Source organism: Chironomus tepperi, unplaced genomic scaffold, assembly GCF_022539635.2.
Source record: "Chironomus tepperi strain 1889 unplaced genomic scaffold, CSIRO-AGI_Ctep_v1 contig_418, whole genome shotgun sequence".
Taxonomy (NCBI): domain Eukaryota; kingdom Metazoa; phylum Arthropoda; class Insecta; order Diptera; family Chironomidae; genus Chironomus; species Chironomus tepperi.
Window position 1 is genome coordinate 453,434 of NW_027226540.1, and position 25,676 is coordinate 479,109.

At 32.6% G+C, this 25,676-nt stretch overlaps 6 protein-coding genes and 1 long non-coding RNA gene across 9 annotated transcripts; 4 read left to right on the forward strand and 3 right to left on the reverse strand.

Moving 5' to 3' along the window:
- Positions 1-7,431: 7,431 nt before the first annotated feature.
- On the reverse strand, positions 7,432-14,590 carry CycY (cyclin Y). 2 transcript variants are annotated; one of them, XM_070649028.1, is made up of 2 exons: positions 14,437-14,590; positions 7,432-9,276 (listed from the first exon to the last, which is right to left on the reverse strand). In XM_070649028.1, exon 2 carries the CDS (start codon positions 8,710-8,712, stop codon positions 7,687-7,689), a length of 1,026 nt encoding a protein of 341 aa, XP_070505129.1. In that variant the 5' UTR covers positions 8,713-9,276; positions 14,437-14,590; the 3' UTR covers positions 7,432-7,686. The 2 variants fall into 2 exon arrangements, with proteins under 2 accessions (XP_070505129.1, XP_070505130.1); XM_070649029.1 differs by lacking the exon at positions 14,437-14,590 and adding an exon at positions 9,925-10,552.
- Positions 10,077-11,894, forward strand: LOC139097244 (uncharacterized). Its single transcript, XR_011545049.1, has 3 exons — positions 10,077-10,387; positions 10,616-11,577; positions 11,647-11,894. It is a non-coding gene; the product is annotated as an uncharacterized lncRNA (long non-coding RNA).
- A 128-nt stretch (positions 14,591-14,718) lies between the features above and the next one.
- On the reverse strand, positions 14,719-15,639 carry Lamtor3 (Late endosomal/lysosomal adaptor, MAPK and MTOR activator 3). The gene is made up of 3 exons (XM_070649030.1): positions 15,479-15,639; positions 14,968-15,163; positions 14,719-14,909 (listed from the first exon to the last, which is right to left on the reverse strand). Exons 1-3 carry the CDS (start codon positions 15,520-15,522, stop codon positions 14,772-14,774), a joined length of 378 nt encoding a protein of 125 aa, XP_070505131.1. The 5' UTR covers positions 15,523-15,639; the 3' UTR covers positions 14,719-14,771.
- Positions 15,632-17,384, forward strand: alien (COP9 signalosome complex subunit 2 alien). Of its 2 annotated transcripts, none has more exons than XM_070649025.1 (4): positions 15,632-15,782; positions 15,850-16,044; positions 16,102-17,057; positions 17,121-17,384. In XM_070649025.1, exons 1-4 carry the CDS (start codon positions 15,729-15,731, stop codon positions 17,266-17,268), a joined length of 1,353 nt encoding a protein of 450 aa, XP_070505126.1. In that variant the 5' UTR covers positions 15,632-15,728; the 3' UTR covers positions 17,269-17,384. The 2 variants fall into 2 exon arrangements, with proteins under 2 accessions (XP_070505126.1, XP_070505128.1); XM_070649027.1 differs by having other exon boundaries at positions 16,117-17,057.
- Mcm10 (minichromosome maintenance 10 homolog) lies at positions 17,243-19,590 on the reverse strand. Its single transcript, XM_070649024.1, has 2 exons — positions 17,776-19,590; positions 17,243-17,717 (listed from the first exon to the last, which is right to left on the reverse strand). The coding sequence occupies exons 1-2, from the start codon at positions 19,549-19,551 to the stop codon at positions 17,388-17,390; spliced, it is 2,106 nt and encodes a 701-aa protein (XP_070505125.1). The 5' UTR covers positions 19,552-19,590; the 3' UTR covers positions 17,243-17,387.
- Positions 19,591-19,683: 93 nt separating this feature from the next.
- ZnT49B (Zinc transporter 49B) lies at positions 19,684-22,708 on the forward strand. The gene is made up of 6 exons (XM_070649038.1): positions 19,684-20,030; positions 20,092-20,920; positions 21,048-21,407; positions 21,570-21,973; positions 22,037-22,150; positions 22,224-22,708. The coding sequence occupies exons 1-6, from the start codon at positions 19,959-19,961 to the stop codon at positions 22,266-22,268; spliced, it is 1,824 nt and encodes a 607-aa protein (XP_070505139.1). The 5' UTR covers positions 19,684-19,958; the 3' UTR covers positions 22,269-22,708.
- Positions 22,709-22,844: 136 nt separating this feature from the next.
- LOC139097251 (uncharacterized) lies at positions 22,845-24,674 on the forward strand. The gene is made up of 3 exons (XM_070649039.1): positions 22,845-22,895; positions 22,961-23,497; positions 23,562-24,674. Exons 1-3 carry the CDS (start codon positions 22,886-22,888, stop codon positions 24,413-24,415), a joined length of 1,401 nt encoding a protein of 466 aa, XP_070505140.1. The 5' UTR covers positions 22,845-22,885; the 3' UTR covers positions 24,416-24,674.
- Positions 24,675-25,676: the final 1,002 nt, after the last annotated feature.

Sequence of the window (25,676 nt, forward strand, 5' to 3'; positions counted from 1 at the left end):
AAAGAAGAAAAATAGTATAATGAAATGTCTAGAGCATTTACACTGAAAGATTATGAATGATAATTAGGAATTGCTTAAGTGCTTTGGAATGAAATTCCAGAGTAGGTAATGGTTTATTTCATTTATAAATGACTTCAACACTTTGCTATACGGTCAAATATCCCCCGATAGCTTAACGGTAGAAGCATGTGATCGGCAATCATCTGATAGATGAACATTAATCCACAAATCAGCCATTTACTGCTCTCAGTTCACTCTACTGACTTACTTCGTTGACCAACATACCAAATGTGTTCCATGACCTCCCTTAGATGAAGAAACTCCGAAAAAAAGAAAACAAAACTGCATCCATGTCATCCATTAGGACCAGATTGATAGAAAATATGTAGAAAGAAATTAGCCACAATTGACCAAATCTTTAAAATTTAAATTTAATGCTTCATTCTCTATACATTAAGATATCCAATCAGCATGTCTCCCACCAACTCTGTCTCATAAACTAAACTCGTGCATCCTTGAATCATCCATTCTATCTCTTTCAAAGATGATTCATATTTTTTATATTCCATTCAACTATGGAAAGATCCTCGACTATGACATGAAATAAATCGCACTAAAAAAGTAAGTATGTCTCTCATCTACTGCTAAATATAAAATTACATAAGAATGTAGCAAGAAAATTAAGTAATATTATTGTAAAAAGAAGAAAAAATTGTGCATAATGAAATTGATTTTAGAGTCTTTATTTACACTGAATATAGTTCATGTCCAAAAATGAATGCAAAGTTAATATAATTAGGAATTGCTTATTATGGCTTGATTTTCGTCACGGTAGCCTAAAATATTCTTTAGGGCAGAGTAAGGTAGAGCTTGAAGTTGATTGAAGTCAACGCAACTTCAGATAAAAGTCAAGTCGACCTCAAGCTCTATAATTAGACAATTTTGATGATTCCTGAATCTAAACAGTGATTATCAGAGAACCTTGAATGTCCAGAGGATGGAAAAAAATATTTTTGGTATTAAAACTTTTTAAGATCGAGATTTTTAAGGACGTCAAGTCTAATACTCTGTAAAATGAGGAAACAAGTCCAAGGGGAAGAATTTCTCTGAATTGTCATGAAAAATGTATGGAAAAACTTATTGAAAATGCAATTTCCGGAGTTTTTTATGTCAAATCTGAGAGTTACTTCCTAAAATAATTTTATTTGACATAAAATATTTAAAAAAAATTGTAAAGAATTTGAACACAAAAAGAAATCTATTTGAAATCTATTTTTACTGTAAATATTTAATCACAATCTATACATTATTGAAATCTTAATATATTTATTTTTCCTGAACAAAACGAAAAAAGAAACTTTTACAATTTAAAATGAAGATAAAAGAAATATTATTAAAGAATAAAAAAATCAAGATTGAAACAAATAAAAAATTGAATCAATAAAAGAACTTAACTTAACGATGAAGATTAATAAGTTTAGGATTACTTTTATATTTCAGATTATTTCAGATTTAATCTTAACTTACTAACCAGAACGACACAAATAAAGAAGGCTCCGCTATGAAGCTTTTAAGGCTGTGCAAACCTGTTTTATTAATAACAAATCTTATGGACACCAAACGGAGGCAACTTAAAAGTTCCCTGGAGGACCCTTCTTCATTTGTGTCGCTTGGGTAACTAAATTACTTCGTTGATCGTATACATGACTTCCTTAAGACGTATCTTAATTGCAATCTCAAGTTACGTTACATTTTCGAAATTCTTTATCAAATTTGGCGGTTCTAGTCCGAAGCTCGGATTACTTCATATATTGGTTGCAGTTTTGAGGTTTTGACACATAATATGTCTTCATTGTTAAGTATATCCATGACGGTATCTAGATGATTTTCTAGGCGGAATCCTGTCTTGGTTCGCTTGGGCACCGCTACGACATTGTATTAACGATTATACATGAAGTCATTTTCACAGCGAAAATCCCGGTTCGTCGTATTGTGCCGCATGAGGTTGTAATGCGAAGAGTTTTCAATTGATTCAAATCCCAATATAAATGTAGGTCTGAAGTGTGTAATACAAAAGATTAGTAATTACAGTGCCCCTTGCTGATGTAAAGGCCGTTTCTTTATTGCGTTATTGCAAGATATTATTTTAACGGGATCACACCAAATTAATTCGGATGTTCTTCGCTTAAAAATAATGTCCCTGCTTAAGACTGACTTATGTCTATAAATGCAATCTCTTTGATCGATTGATACAAAACAAATATTGAAGAAATAAAATTTTTATTGACATTTTTTAAATGATTTTTTCATTTATTTACCATAAAAAGTATTTAATCTTTATCCTGGTCTTACAAGATATTTTTAAAATATTTCAGAAATTTCATTTATTCCTTGCTAGAATCATCAAAAACTAAAACAACAGAAAAGAAGCAAGAATCATTTAAAAAGCAGCATCAAAATCTTTTATTTCCACAAACTTCCACAAAAATGGAATCTGAATATTCTGCAAGCCAGACTGTGGATTAAAAAATTCTATTTTTAGAGCTGAAACTTAAATTAACAAAATTTTCATGAGCATTTATATGAGAATGCATTCCCTTTAAGGCACAAGACAACTACTCTCCTCATTGCTATTTACAAATTCAAGCTTTCATGATGACATAGAATCTCTGAATTGTAAAGCCACACAAAAGGCATTTTTAATAATTATTTTATAGAGGAAATCATGTTAGGAAGGATGGTAGGAAGTTACATGGATTTTTATGAATGAATAAATTAAATTTGAATTTTTTTTTCAATTTCCGAATAATTTGAATGAAAAATAAGTAACTTGACTGGATCTAAAAATACCTAAATGGCGCAATAAAAATTAAATTATTACTTCATATCATCCTAACTGTCTAACACAACCTCCAACAACCAGCAACAATAATGTAATTTTCATTCAATTTGATATTTTCGTTACATGTGTGGGAAAAATTGCTAATTATAGTGACGTTTAATGTTTCCTGTTCTTTGGTTTTGTGCCTTACAGAAAATGGAAATTGAAAATTTTTTTTTTTACCACAAAAACGTAGTTACTTCCGTTCATATTCAGCATGTTAGAGTCAAATTTATATTTAGTTGCAAAATGTCAGGAACAAAATTAAATTTTCAGAATTTTGTAAATTTCAAATATGAAGTTTATAAATAAGGATTGTAATGTTTAATGCAGAGTCTAGTCAACTACTCCATACGTAATTCTCGTTCGTTGACTCTAAGATCTGGATGAATATAATAATTTAGCTCGGGGAATACACTTGTACATGACATGACTGGATATGATCTTGGACTTTGACATCAAAGGCCAACGTTCTTCCATTTGACCACAGATGCCACTACACCGAATCAGGATATTAATCTTTAAAATTGTAAGGAACTAAAATCAACTCAAACCAGAGCTCAGTCCTAAACTTAATAAAACCTGTTGAGTACTTCGATATTTAAGGAATTACTGTGATATCAGCGATCATGTGATGATGATGATGATTGGTTCCTATTGATCCACTGTGAATCGTAGGACGTTAATAAAGCGATTGAACAGGTCTCTGTTCCGGGCTATAACGGCTACTTCTGCTAACTTCTTTTGTTGTTGTTCTGCCTCCTTCCATCTGCCAACACTCATTTTGCCTTTAACGTTCCAAAACAGCGATCATGTCGTATTTCTAAAACCTAACGATTGATTCATTAGGGGAAGCCAAAGTCTAATTCCGAATCTGACCAAATGTCAAGTGTATATCTAAAACCTAACTTATTAGAGAACTGTCCTGATCAATACGATAGGGTAATCCACAGCGAAAATGTTACGGTGTCGTCAGAGCAACCGATATCCTAGCAAATACGTTGTGGTGTTCGGTCTTGTGGATAATCCTAAATAAAAGATCTCAACATTCTAATCATTAAAAAAAGTAATTTGTTATTATAAACCTATTGCGGTTTTATTCATTAGGAACGATGAAGCTTTAAATCACCCACAGGCCAGAACACCCACGCAAATTTTCCCATAACCACCGAAAATGAAAATCACGGGTTTCCAGAAACACCACTTGTAAATGTATGTGGTGGTTCTGGAATGTAGTGAATTTCATAAACACCACATGTATTTCCAAGTGGTGGATAAAATCACACGTGTGATTTTAACCACCACATACATTTGTACGTGGTGTTTCTGAAATCACGTGCGTTTCAAATCACCCACAAAATTTGGTCTGTGGGTGATTTGGGAATTAATGTAATTTTTCATGAAGTACAAAATTACAAATTTCAATACAAAATTTCATTAAAATTTTAAAGTTTTTTTATTTATTTATTTTTTTTTTATTTTTGTTACAAGCCTAGATTTTGAGTAAAAAATCAGAAATTAACACTTTTATAATATTGAGCTATAAGTCGAAAGTATTAAAGCATATGGATTGACATTTAATCGGGAAGCCCTCAATTAAAAAATGATGGTTGGATAAGTCATACGCTTCGAAAGCGAAAGCACGCTTGGGTGAAATCCACAAGGAAAAAGCCAGGCTCAGAAACTAGGCGGTATCGGTGGAATTTATATGGATACGGTGGTATTTAGGCTTGTATTTGTATGGATGATCTCAGCCTGAGAAAAAAGGCAATAAATAAAAGAAGGCCTTTGTAATAACCTTCTAATCGGAGCATGGTTCCAGTAAATAAATAAGCATAGAAATTTGGCTAATCATTCCTGTTTTATTAGTAAAGTCTCACATTCTGAATGTTACGAGTTAATGAGGATTAAGTTTCTTAAAGATGCTGCAACGAAGATATCAAGGAACTTGTGGGATCGCATCTTGTTATTGGTGATAAGAAATCCCAAGTGGTCAACGACGTCTACTTTGAACTATAAGTCCATAACCATTTTAGTAATAACTATTCATTGGATCCCAGGTAGTATAATATTTAAGACATCTACTACCGTCGAGGAGAATCTCAAGACATTCCAAATTAACCAGTATAAGAAACTAGCCCGCCAAGTACCGCAATGGTTCAGAGTCATGGAAACGGGAGTGCAAATGGAGTTTTTAAGTAGACTTAGAGTTATCTTTGGAACCAAGAGAAAAGGTGACCAGATAAGTTCAGCCCATCAAAGCCTGTTCACTTTGACACTTCTTATAATATCAGCCAAGCCAGCTTCTCTGGCGTATGACATAATCCTTTTTTAATTGAGGGCTTCCCGATTAAATGTCAATCCATATACTTTAAAATAGTGTTTTGATTTCTGATTTTTTACTAATTTTGTAACAAAAATAAAAAAAAATAAATAAATCCAATTGAAATTTGGGTCCCATTTGTGCCAAATGTAGTTAAAATCACAGATTTTATCCACCACTTGGAAATACATGTGGTGTTTATGAAATTCACTACATTCCAGAACCACCACATACATTTACAAGTGGTGTTTCTGGAAACCCGTGATTTTCATTTTCGGTGGTTATGGGAAAATTTGCGTGGGTGTTCTGGCCTGTGGGTGATTTAAAGCTTCATCATTAGGAACATAATTATGTAACGTTACAGGATGTTTTCCCCATTCTCTGGCCATAATTAAAATAGTGTTTTGATCTAATTTTGGTCCAATTAAGGGTCCCATTTGTGCCAAATAGCAGCATAACCAGCTGAAAAGAGCAAAATATAAAATATTAACTAACTTTTTTATGGATCTTATGCTTTTATGTTACTCACAACAACCAGCAGCACACCGACGTCAGTATGAGACAGCATCGTATAAGTCTGGAAAAATTGATGATATATCATGAAGGAAATGAGGAGGAATTATGAATGACATACCCTCTGTTTGGACCATTTGGAGTGAAAATCGGAATTACAATGCCAATAAAGGCAAAGATTCCAGTGAAGACATAAATCGGCCAATCGGAAAACATCACTTATTGTTATTGTTGTGCATAAAATATCAAATATCTAACTAGCACGTGTGTACCTAATTAGTAATACACTTAATTTTTGATGCTGATAACCCTTTTGTTCTGAAATTCTATGACTAATCTTGCTACTTGTTAATTACTCAAAAGCATCACTAATTTAATTATAAAATTCAGATCATAACTATTCTAATTGGAAATATAAATGCAACAGATCTTGATATAACAATAATAATAACAACTGATCAAGTAAAGAATGTTGATCGCAACAACATACGGCGGAAATCTGAGCGTCGAAATATTTTAATCGTAGGCGGATTAAAAAATATTGTCGAAATTTTAAATCAGCTAAGCCGTTGGGATTAAGGAGGAGACTCTCATTATGTAGCATGATAAATATTTTGGGGATTAAAGGAATGTTGTTTGGTTGTGGATGTTATGGTCAAAATTTATGATGGTATTAGTGACTGTTTTAGTTTTTTTGTAGACAGTTCAACTGTATTATACCTTTAAAAGATATGTAGTCAGTGCTTATAACGTTTAGTAATGTTTCACTATATGTTATAGAAAATAAAGTGATATGGAACAGCAGGACGCATAAGAGATGTCTAAAACATTTGCAGTAAGAACCATGCGGATCTCAATGTAAATGCTTTTAAAGTTGGCCATTCTCATATTGTTTTGTTCTGAAAATTGTAGACATGATCTTGCATATCTTCTGTTAAAGCATTAAAGATCACTTAACAGTCATTCTAAAGTTTTAAGTTAAATTCATGAAAATAATTTAAATTGGTCTAAAAATAATGACAAGCTCATATTCGCTTAACTACCCGAAGTCATGTAGCATTGCAACTTTGATTTCTAAGTAGAATGAAATTTGGGGTCTCAAATGTATATGTACGAATCTGCCAGAGTGATAAAAAGACCTCTGTGGCAGCGTGACTAGACAACAGATAGGATACTGTTTTTGTGATTACGTGAGTTCGATTCCCATCAGAATAAAGTTTTCAATCGATTGACGGGGCTCAATCCCGGTATAATCGGATTGCATCCAAATCAATCCCGGGATTGAAAACATTACATCAGAATGAGTATCTCTCAATTATTATATTAGAATGTTGCATGACAAGGATTAGCAAATTTGTCACGAACATTATAGAAAATTTGATAAATTCCTTCGTCGATCACTTCAACCAATTTAATATAGAGATTTTATGGTATACATAATTGTTTGAAGCTAGTTATATTCATATCCACTGCAATCCCTAGTGACATTTCCGAACAACATAGCGTGTTCGCTATTGCACCACTGCCGTAATTACATTAAGACACGAAGTTTCTCTTGACGGTTGATTTCGATTCCTTTACAACAATTCTCAGCTCTTGTCATCCAAACTAGTTCAATTCCATGCAAAATATCACAAAAACATGTCTTAATTTAATTTTTGTAATTAAAATTGGATCCATTTTTATTCACATATCCATATTTCATATCCAAAAAAGTTTTAAAATTAAAAAATCTGTAGTTCTTATTTTTTTCGTCTGTTTTCTTCATTAAAAAATAATAATCATAATAAAATAATAATAATGATAATAATTAAAAAATATAAAATAAGGTTTTTCATCATCTCCAGTTACTCATTCAATATAATAAAATTTTCATCATTATTTCGTCGTTTTTTTTAACCACTTTTCATAAAAGAGAAAATTGCTCAGCATTAAAAAGTTTATTTTTTTTTTATCTCCTAAATGCCCATTAGCTTAAAATCGCAACAGATCGTCGTGGATCATTTCGTATGTTATCAAGTGATGACCACTTTTTCATACCATTTCTATGTGCTTCAGCTGTATATTTATCCTGCATAACACGTGACATTGCTTCAAGCTTTTGTGCACGCTCTTTTGAAAGTGGTTCGGTTGGAAATGAGAGATCGTTGGCTTCAGCTAATGATCTTAAGTCAAAATAATATTTAGCATATACGGATGACGGTACATTAATGTTAAACTGTAACAATTCGAGAAATTGTCGCTCTAATTCATTCATATCCTCAACGGTTATGTCTTTTAGAATTTGACAATAATCAACATTCCATACAGCTTGATCGTCCCATACTTTACTAGCAAGTAAAATGGCACCTAATACAATTCTCTTCCAATTGCATGGTGCAATATCCAATTCCGCATAAGTTAGTAATCGTTCAAGGTAAACAAGTGTAATAATTGCACATTCGGCTGTCAATTGGGCAGCATTAAAGAGCGTCCTTACAAACTTATAAATTTGCCTATGTTCTGGATTATGACGATCATAATCGTCCGATACACCATCACGTGTTAATGGATGTAGTCGCTCATCAAATATATCCATACGTCGTTCTGATTGGCGATTCTTAATATGATAATAAATGGCTAGTGATACACACTTGACTGTATTCTTTAAATTTGGCTGTGACACGGTGCTGTCATCAAGATAAATTGTAGAACAACTGGAACTTTTTTTGAGACCACCTTGTGGTGCAATTTGATGCGAAGACTTTTTTCTTGTCATGCCATTCTCAAGGCTCTGTTTTGAACGTTCGAGAAATAGTGTTGCTGCCGATGGATCAACAGACGGATCTAAATTATCACCATCATCGCCTTCACGCTCTGATATATGCTGTAAATTATTCGTTGACAAATCCCCTTCGGGTAAATGTTCTTCAAACACGGGTGGATCTTTTGCTTTTGCTTTACGTGCTGGCGGACTAGGACTTCCAAAAGAGCAACAAGAATTCTTGTTGCCCATTTTTATATCTCTATTAGTTTATTTTTTTTAAAAAAAATCTTATACTTAATTGTCTTTTCTCTCTACGCGCTCCAAAATTCTTCTTGTTACGTTCGTTTATCTCGTTCCTCACTTTCTTATCATCATCATTCTTACTGTGTCATTCGAACAAAGTTCCTTTGTGACTTGTTTATATTTTTTTGGCCGAAATAAAATTTATCTAAATAGCGAAAAAAATGTTATGGACTTCTATGACTAGTTCCACTATGTATTTAAATTTAAGCTGTATGGTCTCCGTCTTCCTTATCAATTACTGACTTCTATGCTTCATAAATTCCTCAATTTCTCTTTAGTTTAATATTTTTCTTATTTAATTGTTAATCACTACGTAAGTATAGCTAAGTTTTGGCACAGGAATCATAAAAACGAGTGTGTTACTGGACTGAAAAAATGCACCTTGAATTTTTTTTGTTATATCTCTTGTTAAATGTTGTAAAAATCCTCCTTAGTTACTTGAAATTTACTTTAATTTATGTTAAAAATATTTTTCTTGTTGTAAGATCTTCGATGGATCAATGGAACTTCCTAAAATGAAACAGAGAAAAAAATAAGTTAGTGAAATATTTCTTATGTGCAAAAAACAACATGCTCATTAATTAACGCAGATTCAATGAACCGTTGTCATCTAATGAGGTGTTTTTTCCGTAGAGCATCTCATGCATGAGGTGCTAAGTAATTGATTCATAAACAATTCCTCATTCAATCATGACTCAGGATTTTTATGGGAGATTATTTTAATTAGCTGATAAACAAGATTGTTTAATTTAATAATATTTGTTCTAGTTCAGGTATGATGATTGTTTTAACGGATTAATGAGTTTTGAATTTTAACGGCCTTTTGAATTTTAAAATTTGTGCTAAAATTAGAAATTAATGCTAAAAAATTCAAATGTTTTTTATAACGGAAATTTATGAATTTTACAAAATTAACACATTAAATGCTCAAAATCATCAGCTTAGTCCCGAAACTCAAATTCCCGACACTTCAGAATCCCCAATTCCGAAAATATTTTTCCTTCACGCAGCAAACATGAACCGCATTTTTCATACATTTTTTTTTCTGTGTGAATTTTTTTCTTCTTCTTGCCAAACCCATTTTTCTTCTATACAAGACATAAATCTAATTGATGAATGCATTTTCGCGTAAAACACAGTCTTTTAGTAGCCACTCACTTAAAAAAAAATACATCGTACACCAATCTTTCCAATTTATCTTATCAAACTGTCCGCTGTTACATATTATTTTCTGTTTTTTCGTAACAAGATCAATGATATCAAGTAGAAATAAATAGGTGGAATAAATTGTGCCAGTGGGTGATGTGAGCGCAATAATGTTTTTTTGAATGTTGTTGAAGTTTTGGGTGTGATGTTGATGATAGGAATTTATTGGAGAGAATGTTTGGGGTAGGGTAGTGGTTATTTAGGGGTTGGGGTCGTTAATTTATGATATTAAGCGTTTAAAGGAGTAGCTGGTCTGGATGTCATTACTGGATGTTTTCAAATCAACAGTATTACACCATGACATTCACACCTATCCACTTTATTGCTAGACATCACAAGTTAATGACCTCTTAGAGCTACTAATGCCATAAAGCAGTGTTGGACAATCTTTAATTCTTTGCAGCACACCGTGATGGTAAGTCTCGACCGAAACCCCTTATGGCGTGTGGTTCATGGCATTTTCAATAAATTTTGTCAACACACTATTTGCCGCGGCAACTAGTCAGTTAATAGCAACTAATCAGTAATACAGGTCGGTAACCTGTATGTCGCGGCAACTAGTGTGCTGCTATCTATTGAAAATGTCACGAACCGCACCCCATGTGGGGTTTCTGTCGAGGTTTACCATCACCTCCTAAATTAGCTAAGACGTGACACTTATTCATATTATTTGGAGATGTATGTCGTTATCCGTCGATATGTGGGTCAAACACTTCTATAAGGACTTTGTGATTGCTAAAGATATACGATATTAGGACAATCTTGGCATTCCGTAGATGCTTCGGGATGATACAACAGATCATCGACCTCAGTGACGATTTTGCTATAAGCGGCTATAAACAAACCCTTAATTACATTATATTCTATTCTAATTAAGTATCACAGTAATCCAGTAGAACGGACAACGACATTAACCATCATAGCCTTCCAGTTCCACAACAATATATATCCTCCCACTCACTCACAGTCAATAAACAAAATCACATTAAAAAAAGTCGAGCATCACAAGCACTTTCAAAAAACTATGTTTTCGCCGCTTCCTAGACAAGAGTTTTCAATTTTTTAATTGCTACTTTATGATAATGTCTATCATCATTATTATTATTTTCGAAACTTAATTACAGCTCTTATGAAATTGCGATTAAAATAGCTTTTAACATCTTTTCGACGCGAATACTTTGAGATTGACTGTACAAGTCGGTGATTAAAAATTCATATGACCTCGTCTGGAAAATTGCATTGCATTTCCTTCTTATTCTGATATTGTCTCACGTTGCAGCAGAAGCAATAATCAGTATTATTTTTGAGAAGAAAATCAATAATCGGGCGTACAAATTCAACATGTGACCTCAATTCCGTTTTAAGCTTTTTTTGCATTTTCTTCTCCCTTTTTTTTTGTTTCTATTCCATATGATATAAACCCGTTGATGATAAGCTACTGTGAAATTGAGACTACCTCATAAGGTTTTAAGTTCTTATCAGTTTTCACAAATATTTGTAATCCAGTAACAAAAAAAAGTAATTGTTTATTCAAGCTGCTTCGTTTTCTAGAAAATAATAAAATACACGATTTGGGAATAAGATGGAAAAATTCTACTGGAACTAGTGAGTTTTACTGATTCGCTTCTTGTTTTTCTTAGCAAATTTGTTCCAAAAATAAAAATTTTGTTCTAGAATATTCTAGACGATTGAAGAATTAGGTACGAATGATTAAGATGTAAACAATCTCATGAGGTTGTTTACATGTTAAGCACTGCTTAAAGACTACCTGAACAATCTTGCCTTAATGGAAAATTAATGTCATATTCATTCGATTTTATAAGAAATTGACATCATTGCTACCCAGAATTATGTTTAAGGTCAATTAGATCCTTTTGCAATATTGTATCATCTTTATGAGCATGTACCGATCTAGCAACTAACTGAACTAATAAAATTGTGTTCATTTATTGACCAATTTGTTTTATTATTTACAAACCCGAGAAGCACAACTTGAAGAATTGCAACTCCCGTAAAAATGGATCGAAATCCGCCGTCAAGACAAATTTGGCTATTTTCTCTATTCGAGTTACTCCTAATGATCCTTCAATTAACTTCAAGTGATTCTTAAAATTCTCAACTTCATATTATTCGCAAGATCACAATTTATGACACAATGGATGCATCATCTCATCACCAAAGAAAGAAACATCGTACCACAAACAACAAAAGATGCACAAAAGACAGTAAAGTCATTGACTTAGTTTCATGCATCATTGTTTCTCATGATCAAGATTATAAATACTTTGCAGATTGATGGAACTAACAAGTTTTAAAGACCATATTGAGAAATCAGTTAAGCTCAATTTTGTGTGAAAATTACAATTCATTACAAAACGGCAGTACTGACTGAGAAGCAGTTTATTGTTACTGCTAAAAATAATCTCCAATTATGACTGCTGGATATGACTCAGAATTTTTAGTTAAAACAATCGTTATCAATGATAACAAAAAGTCGTGTACTTTGTACGATAATTGCTGCTTTTTTTACAATCCCATGACCAATACTTTCATTATCTAGCAATTGTCTCAAGCTCATCTAATTTCCATGACATTTTCAAAAAGTTCGCGGCCGTCACTTACAGCATTATAAATGAGCTATTGAAATTAATTTGATAGGTATGAAATCAATCAAGACCATGACACTTAAGTGTGCTTTATCGCAATGATTGCAAAAAAGCTGCGATGTTACGTATGAAAATTGGAATTTTTATGATAAGCTAGACTACTGAATTTAGGGAAATTGATGTTTCAGAAATTCTATGAAAATGTCTATTTATGGAAAATTGGAAAACTGTGTGAATCATAGGAAAATTTAATTATTTTCTAATATCTGACTAAAGTGCTCCCGGGCAATACACTGGATCGCCACTAGGATTTTGTTGCGTCAGCGTATTAACGGTAAGACAACAGTTGCTCTGACGGCAGGCACTATGACGATTGATTAAGACACAATTTATACGACGAAAAATGAGGCTCGCTGCATTGTGCTGCTCGGGATTTTTGACCAAATTTCCCAATTCTAGATGAAGAAGCAGTAAGCTCCAGTCATGTCCAAAATACAGAGACCGCTCTACATCCAGTTAAAAATGAATTGCTGGATCTTTTTAATTATTAACGAAAATTACATTTTGCACAAAAGCTGACCGAAGGTCGTTCATTTATGACGTCCAACATTGAGGTATGAACATAAGTAATCTGAAATGTTGTGGCTGTCTTGCATTACAAGAATATGTCTTGTAGAGAAATTTTGCAACAAAAGCAACTAAACCACAAAATTTCAATTTTTAGAGTTGCTTTTTCAAGTCATTGATGGACATCAGCAATAAATGACCCTCAAGTAATTAAATTAGTAGATAACTTTAAGCACGCCTTAATTAACAACTGTTTAAATGTCACAAAATAAACTTGTGCAAAAAAAGTGTCATCATTAAAGCCACAACATTGCTAATATTGGTTCATGCCACAAACTATTTCACATTAAACATGCACAGGAGCTATAAAAAATACAATCGATTCTCAAAATAGTTATAATCACGAGACAGTGAAACCACTAGTTGTAAGAGAAGCAAAAATACACAAAAATAGCTTACAACAGCACAAACTATTATATTTTGAGTGTCGTTCATGCCTGATATGGATAAATCGATTTTACTATTGTTAAACACGAAAGCATATCCCCAAAAAAAATATATAAAATATCAATAATTAAATTCGTTTGCAAAATGTATTAGATTTTATCACATACGAGTGATGCTCTGTGCATCAAACATTATCAATCAATAATTAAAGATAATTTCATGTTCACTGAGCATTAACACTCGGTTATCATATGCTTTAAAATAACGAAAACAGGAAAAACATGTTAATTATGAAACATATTTTTTGAGCTATATATTAATTTTTTTGTGTGCTTATTTCACTCCACCAACATAATAATTGTGTCTATGTGTTATACGCGAAGCACTCAATTCAACGGTCGGCAACAACAAAAAAATATACACAAAAATTAATTAATTCCATTTCAAATGTAAATTTGCTTTTCTTCTCTCTTCTTTTTTTTTCTCCCAAGTCCTTGACTCAAAACTCGCTGGTTGAATTGTCTATGGACGGGAGGTTTTCATTGTTATATGTTTAAAATATTCTATTCATACTTCTTATTTCAAGGCGTGTAATTAAAATTGAATGGTGACTTATCATTGAAATGTGATATTGAACAATATAAAAATATTTTATCACAATTTAATTAAGAAAATTGCTCGTCGATGACTCAAAAAAAGTTATGAGCAATTTTTTTTTCTTCGTTCGTTCCTTCCTTCTTCTTCGCTCAACCGGAATTCTAATTTTTATGCATTTATTGAGCACTTTTTAAATCGCTACTACATAAACTTCACTTTTATCCAATAGATTATGATTGATACTAACCATTAGTTATAATTTAATTAAATTTTTCTTAAGACATATGAGGCTTATTGTAATTTCTTTTCTTGCTTTAAAAAAATCCGATAAAAAACACAACAATGATGACTGAATATCACGATTCCGAAAAATTCTCTTTTACTCTTGCGTACGGAATTTGAGGCGTTTTCAAACTCACAGTATGTTTTTGAGGGTAAATTTAGCCAGTGACATGTCGAAGGGCTAGGCACTCGATGGGTATGTAAATGTAAAGAAACTTACTTGCCGCTAATAATAAATTGTCAAATATTGATAATCCTTAATTAAATAGATTCTTTTATTTTTTTCTTTGATTTTCACATTCAATCTCGATCTAGAATTACTTTGTATTCTCCAATATACTTGTCAATCTCGTTGTCTAACGATAGAATATGGCCTGTATTGCAGTTTTCAGTTCCGACGAATGTAATAATTAATGGAGTTTTATTTAGTTGAACGACCTATAAATCATAGATTTAATTATTTTATCAGTTAATTGTGATGAATTAAGTTACTTACAGTTGTTGACTTGTACATCAATATGATTGATTTGTTCTGTCCAAGCAGCATTTTACTTGACTGTTCTGTAGCAATTGAAAATGTCGCTAAAAACTGTTGTTTCGTGCCTAATTCTGGAAACTTTCCATCCTCAGATATTTTTAATATCGGTACACCATCACGATCTGATATTATTATAGTTTTTAGACCGTTTATTCTATGAGAAATTAATTATTTTAATAAAATTTACTGAATGTTGACAATTTGACTCAAATTTTTTGCAAGAAATTTCAAATTTTAAAAGTTTGTTACGATTTTAAATTTCGAAATTACGTTAAAGCTTCAAAACTTTAAGAAGCTTTTATTTTCATTGAATAAAGCATTTTGATAACTACAAATGTTGTTAGAGTGACTAATTGATTAAAAGTCAGCTGTTATCTCAAACAGACTGATAATTTTGCGAACAAAAAACTCTAAAAACTTGAACTTTCCAATAAAAAGTAAATTTAACGAAAGATATGAAGATACTCACTTAAAAAGCAATGAATTAAAGAACTTCTTGACCTCGTCACTCATTTTTGATTATTGTTTGATGCTCAAAAGCTACTAGATGAATAGAAAATAAAATTTTAGATTCTTTGTTATTGTTTTGAACATTGAAGGGTGTGCAACTCGGTGAAAAATCCTGTTTATTTTTTAGTTGTCAGCCCCTCGAAAAATTGCAAAAATTGTAGAAACAATAAAAGCATAATTAAGCCGGAAATAAGAGGCTCGTACTGAAAATGTCAGATGTAGATGATGATTTTATGTGCGAGGATGAGGAGGATTATGGTTTGGTAAGTAAATTTAACGTAATAACATCAATAAACAAAATTAATAATTTTTTTTTTTGTAAATATTAAGGAATATTCTGAAGACAGTAATTCGGAACCAGATGTAGACCTTGAGAACCAATATTATAATAGCAAGGCTTTAAAAGAAGACTCGCCGAAAGAAGCCTTATTATCATTTCAAAAAGTCTTGGATCTTGAAAACGGCGAAAAAGGAGAATGGGGTTTCAAAGCTTTAAAACAGATGATTAAGATCAATTTTAAATTGGTAAGTATTAATTAATTCATTAAAAAAATACAAGAATTGATTAAAACAGCTGAACAGTATTCTTTGAAACAGAATAATTATGCGGAAATGATGAATCGCTATAAGCAATTGTTGACATACATAAAGAGCGCTGTGACAAGAAATCATTCGGAAAAGTCAATCAATTCAATTTTGGATTATATTTCTACATCCAAAAATATGGAACTGCTACAAGACTTTTACGAAACTACCCTAGATGCATTGCGAGATGCTAAAAATGATCGTTTGTGGTTTAAAACTAACACGAAACTTGGAAAACTTTATTTCGACAGAAATGACTTTGTCAAGTTACAGAAGATTTTAAAACAGCTGCATCAATCATGTCAAACTGATGATGGTGAAGATGATCTGAAAAAGGGTACCCAGTTACTTGAAATTTACGCTTTGGAAATTCAAATGTATACAGTTCAAAAGAACAATAAGAAGCTTAAAGCACTTTATGAGCAGTCATTGCATATTAAATCAGCGATTCCTCATCCCTTAATTATGGGCGTTATTCGTGAATGTGGTGGTAAAATGCATCTTCGTGAACAGGAATATGAAAAGGCTCACACAGACTTTTTTGAGGCGTTTAAAAATTATGATGAGTCAGGCTCGCCGCGTCGCACGACTTGTCTCAAATATCTCGTACTAGCAAACATGCTCATGAAGTCCGGCATCAATCCATTCGATTCACAAGAAGCTAAGCCATACAAAAATGATCCAGAAATTTTGGCAATGACCAATCTTGTTGTTAGCTATCAGAACGATGATATTATGGAATTTGAGTCAATTTTACGTAATAACAGAAATAACATCATGGCAGATCCATTCATTCGTGAGCATATTGAAGACTTGTTAAGGAACATCAGAACACAAGTCTTGATTAAACTTATTCGTCCGTACACAAAAATCGCAATTCCTTTCATCAGCAGCGAGCTCAACATTGAACCAGCAGAAGTCGAAAGTTTGCTTGTATCTTGCATTTTGGACAAGTAAGTTAATTAAACTATTAAAAATGTATAATCGTTCCTTAATAGAATTTATATCATTTACAGCACAATCCAAGGTCGTATTGATCAAGTCAATCAAGTTCTAGAATTGGAAAAAGAAGACAGTCGTCACGGTGCTCGAGATATAGCCATTGAAAAATGGTCAAATCAAATTAATTCAGTTCAACTTGCAATCTTGAACAAAATGTCATAAACTGTCATGTAAAGTCAGTTAAGCATATGTTCCATTTATTAAACGCTTGTCCTAATGTTCTTCTCATAATTAAAAAACATGATTGAATAAAAAAAGATTAGAATCACCAGAAATAATTCTTATTTTTCACTTTCTGGAACTAATAGATTAACATTAGCCTTAGTTGCACTTCCTATGAACATCTCCTCATCACCGCGAATACTGAGCTGCTCGCCAAGATATGCAATACGTTCGGCAATCATTCCTGTTCTCTTCCAATTCATTGAATTGCAATGTCTGCATGGCTCTCGAGGAATCCTGAATAATGTGACGGTTCTCTTCTTACAGTCTGTGCATTGATAGAATCTCTTTGTGGCGTCGACGACTTTCAGTTCGTGTCGCTGTTCCTTACACATGTCACTTGCTGAGAAATAGATGTACTTGCACCTTCTGCAGATTACTGCTTTACACTGGAAATAAAAGATGTTATTAAGACATGAAGTTGTAAATTGGACATAAAAGACATACCTTCATTTCCATGGTATTAGCCATTCGTTCTTCCATAGCTTCCTTCTTTTCAAGACGATCCATGCATTTTTGTTGCTTTTCTCGTTCTAAACTTTCAGCTAGATCTCCATGTGCGGACTTGGCATTCATCATTCTTTCAATGAATTCCTTCTTCTTTCGTGCCTCATCATCAACTGACAATTTTGCCTTTTTTGGGTCATTTTCAAGTGATGTGTTGAGTTCATCAGCAATTCTCTTTTTGCCAGCCTCAGTTCCTCTATATTTTATGAGATTTGGATTTGATGTCTCCAATGGCTTCTTTTTTAACACTTGAAGAGCTTTTTGCTTTGCGACATCATTTTTATTTTTCGGAACTGAAAATGAGAATGTGAGATTTTCGCCAGACAGTTTAGGTACGAAGTTTGGATCCTTTTTCGCCGCTGGTTCGACTTTTGGAGATTCACTAGAGAACAAGCTTTCTTTCTCCTTTACAAATTTAGGAGTCAGCAATATTTGCGGCGAATCAGTTCCTTGTAACATCTTTAAACGTTCTATGTCCTTTTTTCTTTGTGAACCACTCAAATCAAGTGATGCTGCACGTTTTATTGCATTAGTTGTTTCATTTGAAGCTGCATTTGGAGTTCGACTCATTTGTCTAGCAGCAACTGATACTGATTGAACTGGTGCCTCACTATTGTAAGGAACTGAGTAATATTCTGATAAAGTTGTCATCCTGTCACGATCTTTAAGCATTTGTTTGACTGGTTTCTTGGCTTTTTGTGCCATAAATGATTGTCCAGCATAGAAAACTTCACTTTTTCCTAAAACCTTATTTCTCAAGTCTTGCAATCCACGACCAAGTCCATCAGATTGAAGTTCGGATCTCTTGAATTTTCCATATTCTTTTTTCATATGGAATATGCAGACATCACATTCAGACTTATTTACAATTGCACCGCAAACCTCTCCATTATTCTTCTTGGACTTGCATTTTCCTAAATCCTTTGACTGACCTAAAATCATCACAGCTTTATTGTCCGATACTGACAAAACAGCCTCAACTTTTTCATCTTTTCTTTCAAGAATTTGTGGATTAAGGACGGCAATTACTGTTCCTATATTATTTTTCCATAATTCTCTATGTGCTGCTCGAAACAGGAACAATGTGACTGTCTTGATTTCACCGCGAAGGTCAGAAAGCGTCCAAATTGAGAACTGATCACCTTTCTGCGTTGTTTTGACTGGTGATTTTCCAACAATTACTCCAGCTATTACCCAATCTTGTGATCTATCTCCTCTTTCTGTGTGAAATCTTGCCCGCTGTACACCAACAGGAATCTTGCCTGTCATTCGTTCCTTCATGACTACACTTGATATCGCTGGATTAATGATTTTAATACCAAAAACAGGATCACAGAAGACAGTTTCCTTATTTGCTAATCCATTGCTAGGGACACTATTCGAAATTGGTCTAGTAAGTGATAAGGATGTTGTCGGAAGTGACGATTTGAAACTTTGAGACATTCCATTTGATGTCGGTCCATTTGTCACTTTTATTGAATTAAACTTTTTTATTTCTTCAACTTCCTTTAACTTTTTGTTGATGTCACGTCCATAGTCATTATATTTACTGTATAATTCCTTACTTTCTTCTTCGTCAGACGAATCCTCTAAATATGTATTTTTCTGTGGTCTAACAAGCGATTCTCTACATTGTTTTTGTTCACTCTTTTCCTCTTCTGCTTCTGCATTCAGAAGCATTTGTTCCAAAAGTTCAATATCCTCTTCTTCAGCCATAATTAATTAATTTTACTTTTTGAGAAATAATACTGGAGGTTCGCGCCAAATGACTGTCGAAGTCGACCGTTAAATAAAAATTCAAATTTTTTTAGCAAAGAGTCTTTGGTTTTTATATGACCGAATGTCAATCTCAGTCTGTTGTTTACGTTTCTGAAAATTTAGTTTGCCGACATAAATTATAGTTAATTGTAGTATTTTAAAGCCCCTTTTAGTAGTTTAAGAAATTCAGAAAGTTGAATTACAGTCTCAAGTTGAAGATTTAACTAAAGTCAATAGAAATTTAGTTACAGCAAGGAACTATTTATGGATTAAATATTTGAATGAAAATAATGAATAAGAAATTCATTTAATTAAAGAAATTATCGACAATAACGAATAATAGAAGCTAATTAGAACTAATCAATATGATGCAAGTCATTAAAATTCGCAGTTCAATCAAGTTAATTCCAATTGTCCTTCAAAATGGACGAGAGTCTGTAAGTTGTCAATATTTGCAGTTGCGTATTAAAATTAATATTTACAATCAATTCCTTTCAGTTTAATAAACATCCAAACATCCGTAACTTTTCCATGCTAATTGAACGCACAGGAATTAGGTCAAAGACATGCTTTATTCAAAACATACAGCTAATCTCGACAACATCATCGAAAGACATCCAAGACAAGTTGATTAATAAGCAGGAGAAAATATTAGAAATAAAGACTAAAGGAGGAAATTTAATTATTCGCACAACTGTTACGGACGGTGGTAAAAATGTTGATAATATTGTTATTCAGAAAGATGCACCGTCCGAGATCAAAATGGAAATTAAGGAACCACCAATAATCGTTACAGCTTCTAGTGATAGTAAAATTTTAGAGGTCAAACCACAATTAACAGAAAAAGAGCTTTTAGCTGAAAAAAATAAGGATCTAGCAAAGAAAAGAAAGCGAGTAGATTTTGCTTTGTCGTCATTAGAAAGAAATTTTATCACACCAAATCGTGCAATGTCTGATTTTCTTCTTAAAGCATCTGATTTAGAGTCACTGCCCAAAACAAAAAGACGATCGCCATACGAACAAGAAGCACCAATTACTGTATATTGGAGAAAGGATGTTGAAACAAAAGCCATTGAAATTTGGGGATCACGTGAAAATTTACTTAAAGAATGCCTTAAAAGGGAACTCGAAAAGAAGCAGCATCAACAAAATGCATTTACAATGAGAAGACGATTAAGAGATTATAGACGTGAAATGGGAGCTCGTACAAATGTCCATGAAAGTGAAGTTCTCGGTTTGAAAGGAAGTTCTGGAAAAGTTGTACTTACTGCTGTTGCAATTAATGCTACAAATTTTCTGTTCAAGAGCTTTGCATGGTTCTACACAGGTAATGACTTAAATTGTGTCTACAGGTTTAAGTTAAATCCTGCGATTAAAATTAATCCTAAGATTTATTTTAATCCTTTCTCAGAAATTGCACCTTAGTTCAATTTAAACGATTATTTACTCAACAGGTTCCCACAGTATGTTCGCCGAGTGCATTCATTCATTAGCCGACACAATAAATCAGCTGATTCTTGTCTACGGAATTCATAAATCAACACAAATTGCCAATCCAGATCATCCATACGGATATAGTAATATGAGATACGTTTCTTCCTTGATTTCGGGCGTTGGAATATTCTGTGTTGGAACTGGATTATCATTTTATCATGGAATTACAGGACTTTTGAATCCAACTCCAATTGAAGACTTTTATTGGGCATTTTTCATTCTTGGAGGCTCTCTCGTCAGCGAAGGTGCTACATTAATTGTTGCTATTAATAGCATTCGTGAAGGTGCTAAGAAGATGGGAACTTCTTTTCGTGACTATGGTTAGTAACTTTCATTTAGAATACATAGTAAAAAGATGAGTCAATATTTGAGGCTGATGTTAGAAAGAGACAAATGGAATATCCAATAACATCTTTATTATTAGTCATATTTATACATCCATTTAACTCTCAATATCCAATATTTACAATTTATTTCCATAGTCGTTAACTCATGTGATCCATCTGTCAATGTTGTTTTAACGGAAGATGCTGCAGCAGTTTTATCCGTCGGTGTAACAGCTGCTTGTATGGGCTTATCGACAGTAACTGGTTCTCACGTGCCTGACGCTGTTGGATCATTATTAGTAGGATGTATTCTTGGTGCTGTGGCTTCCTTTATTATTTATACAAATGTTGCTGCACTCATGGGTCGATCAATCACCGAAGAGCGTCTCGACAAGATTAATACTGAACTTGAAAGTGACATCATGATAAGAGCAATTTACGATGTAAAGGGTATTGATATGGGAAATACTTTAGTACGTTATAAAGCTGAATTGGACTTTGATGGAAGGGAATTGTCAAAGGTTTATCTTGATAAACAAGACCTTAATGCTCTGTTAGAGGTAAGAAAAATCCATTAAAAATCTTGAGATTTTTCTTAAAATAAAGAATTTTAATCTTTACAGGAAGTAAAATCATTTCAAACAATCGACGAACTTGAAGCCTTCTTGCTGAAACACGGCGAGAGCATTGTTGATCTTATGGGAGGCGAAATTGATAGAATTGAAATGAAATTAAGGGTGAGAAAAACGTGTTGAAGATGTTTGTCCTTTTTTACAATATTTACTTTTGTCTCTTTCCTATCCTTAACAGAAAAAATGTCCGGAAATAAGGCACTGTGATCTTGAAATTTTGTAAAAAAAATACATAGAATGTCAACCGAGAATTAAAGAGATGCTTCAGATACCTAATATGAAAATTAAATTATGATGTTTGTATTTTGAAATTGCTTGATACTCAAAAATTTGTTATGGCCAGTTATTGCCTAGCTGATGACAAAGTTATGACCTCGATTGCTTTTTATATAGCTGAATTTCTAAAATAATTTAACTTTTTATTCCTCTACGAGCAGATTTTTTTCTTCTGTGATTTATGAATGAGATAGAAATTGCTTGTTTGAATACATTATTATTGGACTCATTGGATGTGTACTTGATGAGGCATGAGATTTCTTGTTTAATATTTAATGGAAAAAGTGAAAATCCACTTGTAATAAGGGTACAGCAAAATACACTAAATAAAAAATATGAAAAGCATTTCGAATTGAATAAAATTATGCAATATGTGTTTCGCACGAAGATGACCGTTCTCAATAATACTTAATATTTCAGATTACTAGCTACTTGAGCATGTCATGAAAATCGTTTTTTGTAACGGTTATAAAAATTTTGAATTTTCTGAAAATAATTTTCAGATGTTGTGAGGATAAATTTTGTGAAATTAGTGTTAATTATAGTTTTCTAATATTTAGAGCCATGTCAAAAGGTAAGTGAGCTCAAGAACTGCTCATTAATCATCTAATTAACTTAATGCTGCTTTAATTAACATAGGAAACAAACGAAAACATGATATCGACAAAAATGCTGACAACAAGCGTGTAAAATTTGATATTTCTGTTCAAAAGTCACTTGCTAAACCAGGCATAAATGAGTTGCCAAATGAGATGTTATTGAATATCTTCTCGTATCTCGATCAAAAGGATATCTTGACTGCAACTTTAGTTATGAAAAAATGGAACAAATTAATTTCGAATACAGAAAAGATAATGCAAAAGATCCAGAAGATTTATATCGATACAGCCAACATGATTAGTGGAGTTCCGAAATTTACCCGTCCATATGCAAAAATTGATGTTGTAGGCGTCAAACTTGAATGTGATTTAAGTCTTTTAAATCGTCTAAGGAAAATTGGCGATGGAATTGATACCATCTTGTTCGATCATTGCTGGTTTCTCGGAAACGCCATGACAAGCTTCCTGAAATGCTTCAAAAATGTCGAAAATTTGAATATTACGCACTGTGAAATAACCGAAGTACCAGTTCAACATAAAGTTATTCTAAGAGAACTTTCGTTGCTGCATCTAGACAGTAAGTACTCAAAAATCATCCTTTAATACAGCGTTTTCATTTCTTCTAATTCCTTTAAATCCAGTTTCAACCTGGCCGTTGTTGTATATTGAAGCTCCAAGGCTAAATAAGTTGCAGTGCCACTCCATGTTAGTTGAAGATCCGAAAATTCTCATCAACTTTTTAAATCAACAAACAACTTTGGAAATTCTGGATCTTAACTGCTTTTACAATTTATTCCATTCAAGTGCAGTACAACTGAATCCAAGATTCAAATTGAAAAAATTGACTTTAATTGATTTGGTAAATTATGATAAAGACCAAATGTTGAACTTGTTGAGTACAATGACGGAAAGTTTGACGACATTAGATGTTGGAATTGACATGGGAAATTATGTAACAAAATATGTTTTAGAAAATTTCATTAATTTGGAGTCTTTGGTGATTGATTGTGACAGTTTACCGAAAACACCGTACTTCTATACAGACATAAAGACAAGTCAGACTTTAAAGAAAGTCGAAATTAATGGCGAATTGGACAAAACTATATCAGTTTTGCACTTCCTTGAAAATCATCCAGAAATTGAAATTTTGGATATGAGTTTGCTGTTTAATATACCATCAACGAGATACTCATTTTGGAACCGATTAGCAGGAGTCACGCAGAAAGTTAGTTGCTTAACAATCGATGTTTTGGATTCAGACAACATACACTACATCAAGAGTAAGAACTTGAAGTTTTTTGATACTCATTCATTAGAAGTCATCGACATTGCCAATTGGATTGAATTTTGCAGAAACAACCCGAATATTGAACGTTTTCATGTTTGTGCAACAGATGATTCCTTCAACATAAATGACGTTAAAGTTGTTCTTACACAAAATTTGCCTAAATTGAGAGAATTTTCTGTTGATTATTCTCCAACAATTACAACATAGTTACATAGTACACTAATAGACTATAAAGTAGGGTTTGCTATATCGGCACTGCTTATTTCGTAAATAATACTTTATTTTGTAAAGTATTACGGTTATATTTTTTAGATTTTTAAGCATACCACAAACTGATAATTCAATAATTAAGAAATTCTAGTTCTACGATTTTGGGGTCTATCCTTAAAATTTTTGTTTTTGGGGATTTGACCTAAACTCAAATTTCACTTAAATCACTCAATTTAATGCTTAATAAATTTCGACTATCAAGAGATAAGGAAAATAAACAAAATATCACAGGTTTTTGACATATTAATTAATTTGTGTGTAGTCATAGTCTGATATGATTATTAATTTTTTGGATGAGTCATAAATTTAAGACCAGATGCTAATCGGAATTTGTTATCATAAAATTTTCTAGGGCCAAAGTGTGACAAACAAACCTAGAATTCCTAATATAATATTATTCAGCACAGATTCAAGTTCAGAATCTTATCACGATTAACTGACATGATCAGGCAGACACAACAAAATTGAAAATTATACATATATGATTCATAAAGCCTCACGCGAATGTTCACGTTTTACTTTCAAATCTGCAGACGTAAGGCATTTAACGAAAGAGATGAAAGGAAACGAGATAAAGGTCTTCAATTGAAAATGTGACAAATTCTTTTCAGACCCAATTTAGCGCAAATTGACAAATTTGAATTTTTTTGAACAAACATTCAATTTGGAATGAATGAAGCTGAAAATTATAAGTTTCATTCAAAAAACGCGTAATGCGTGTTCATATCACGACTAAAAAAGCATAATCACTAGTAAGGTGAATTTCTCTTATGCCGGTTTATTGTTGATTTAGCACTAAAAAGAAGAAAAACTTGTTCAATAAACATACAAAGGGCTGTTTGCGTTTCGTTGAGGCAGTAAATCAGTGCTTAATACGTAACATTTAAAGTCAGTCCAGTTAGCATGTATTAAAATTCTAAGGGTAATATGCTTATCATTGAATGAATTATGCAATAGTTGCGTACACTATTGTTGATTTAGTAGTGCAAGGTTACTTGGTATGAATATTTTTGGGGACTTAATGTGCAAATTTTCTATAATGAGCAATTCAATCTCAATTGACAGTTACTTCTCATCCAAATATAGTCATAAAGGGAATTCAGGTCTAGGTATAGGATCTGGTCCCTAACAAAAATTAAAGTAACTTTCGGCAAGCAGTTTGACATTCAAAATTAGCTACACTTTACTATCTATCACA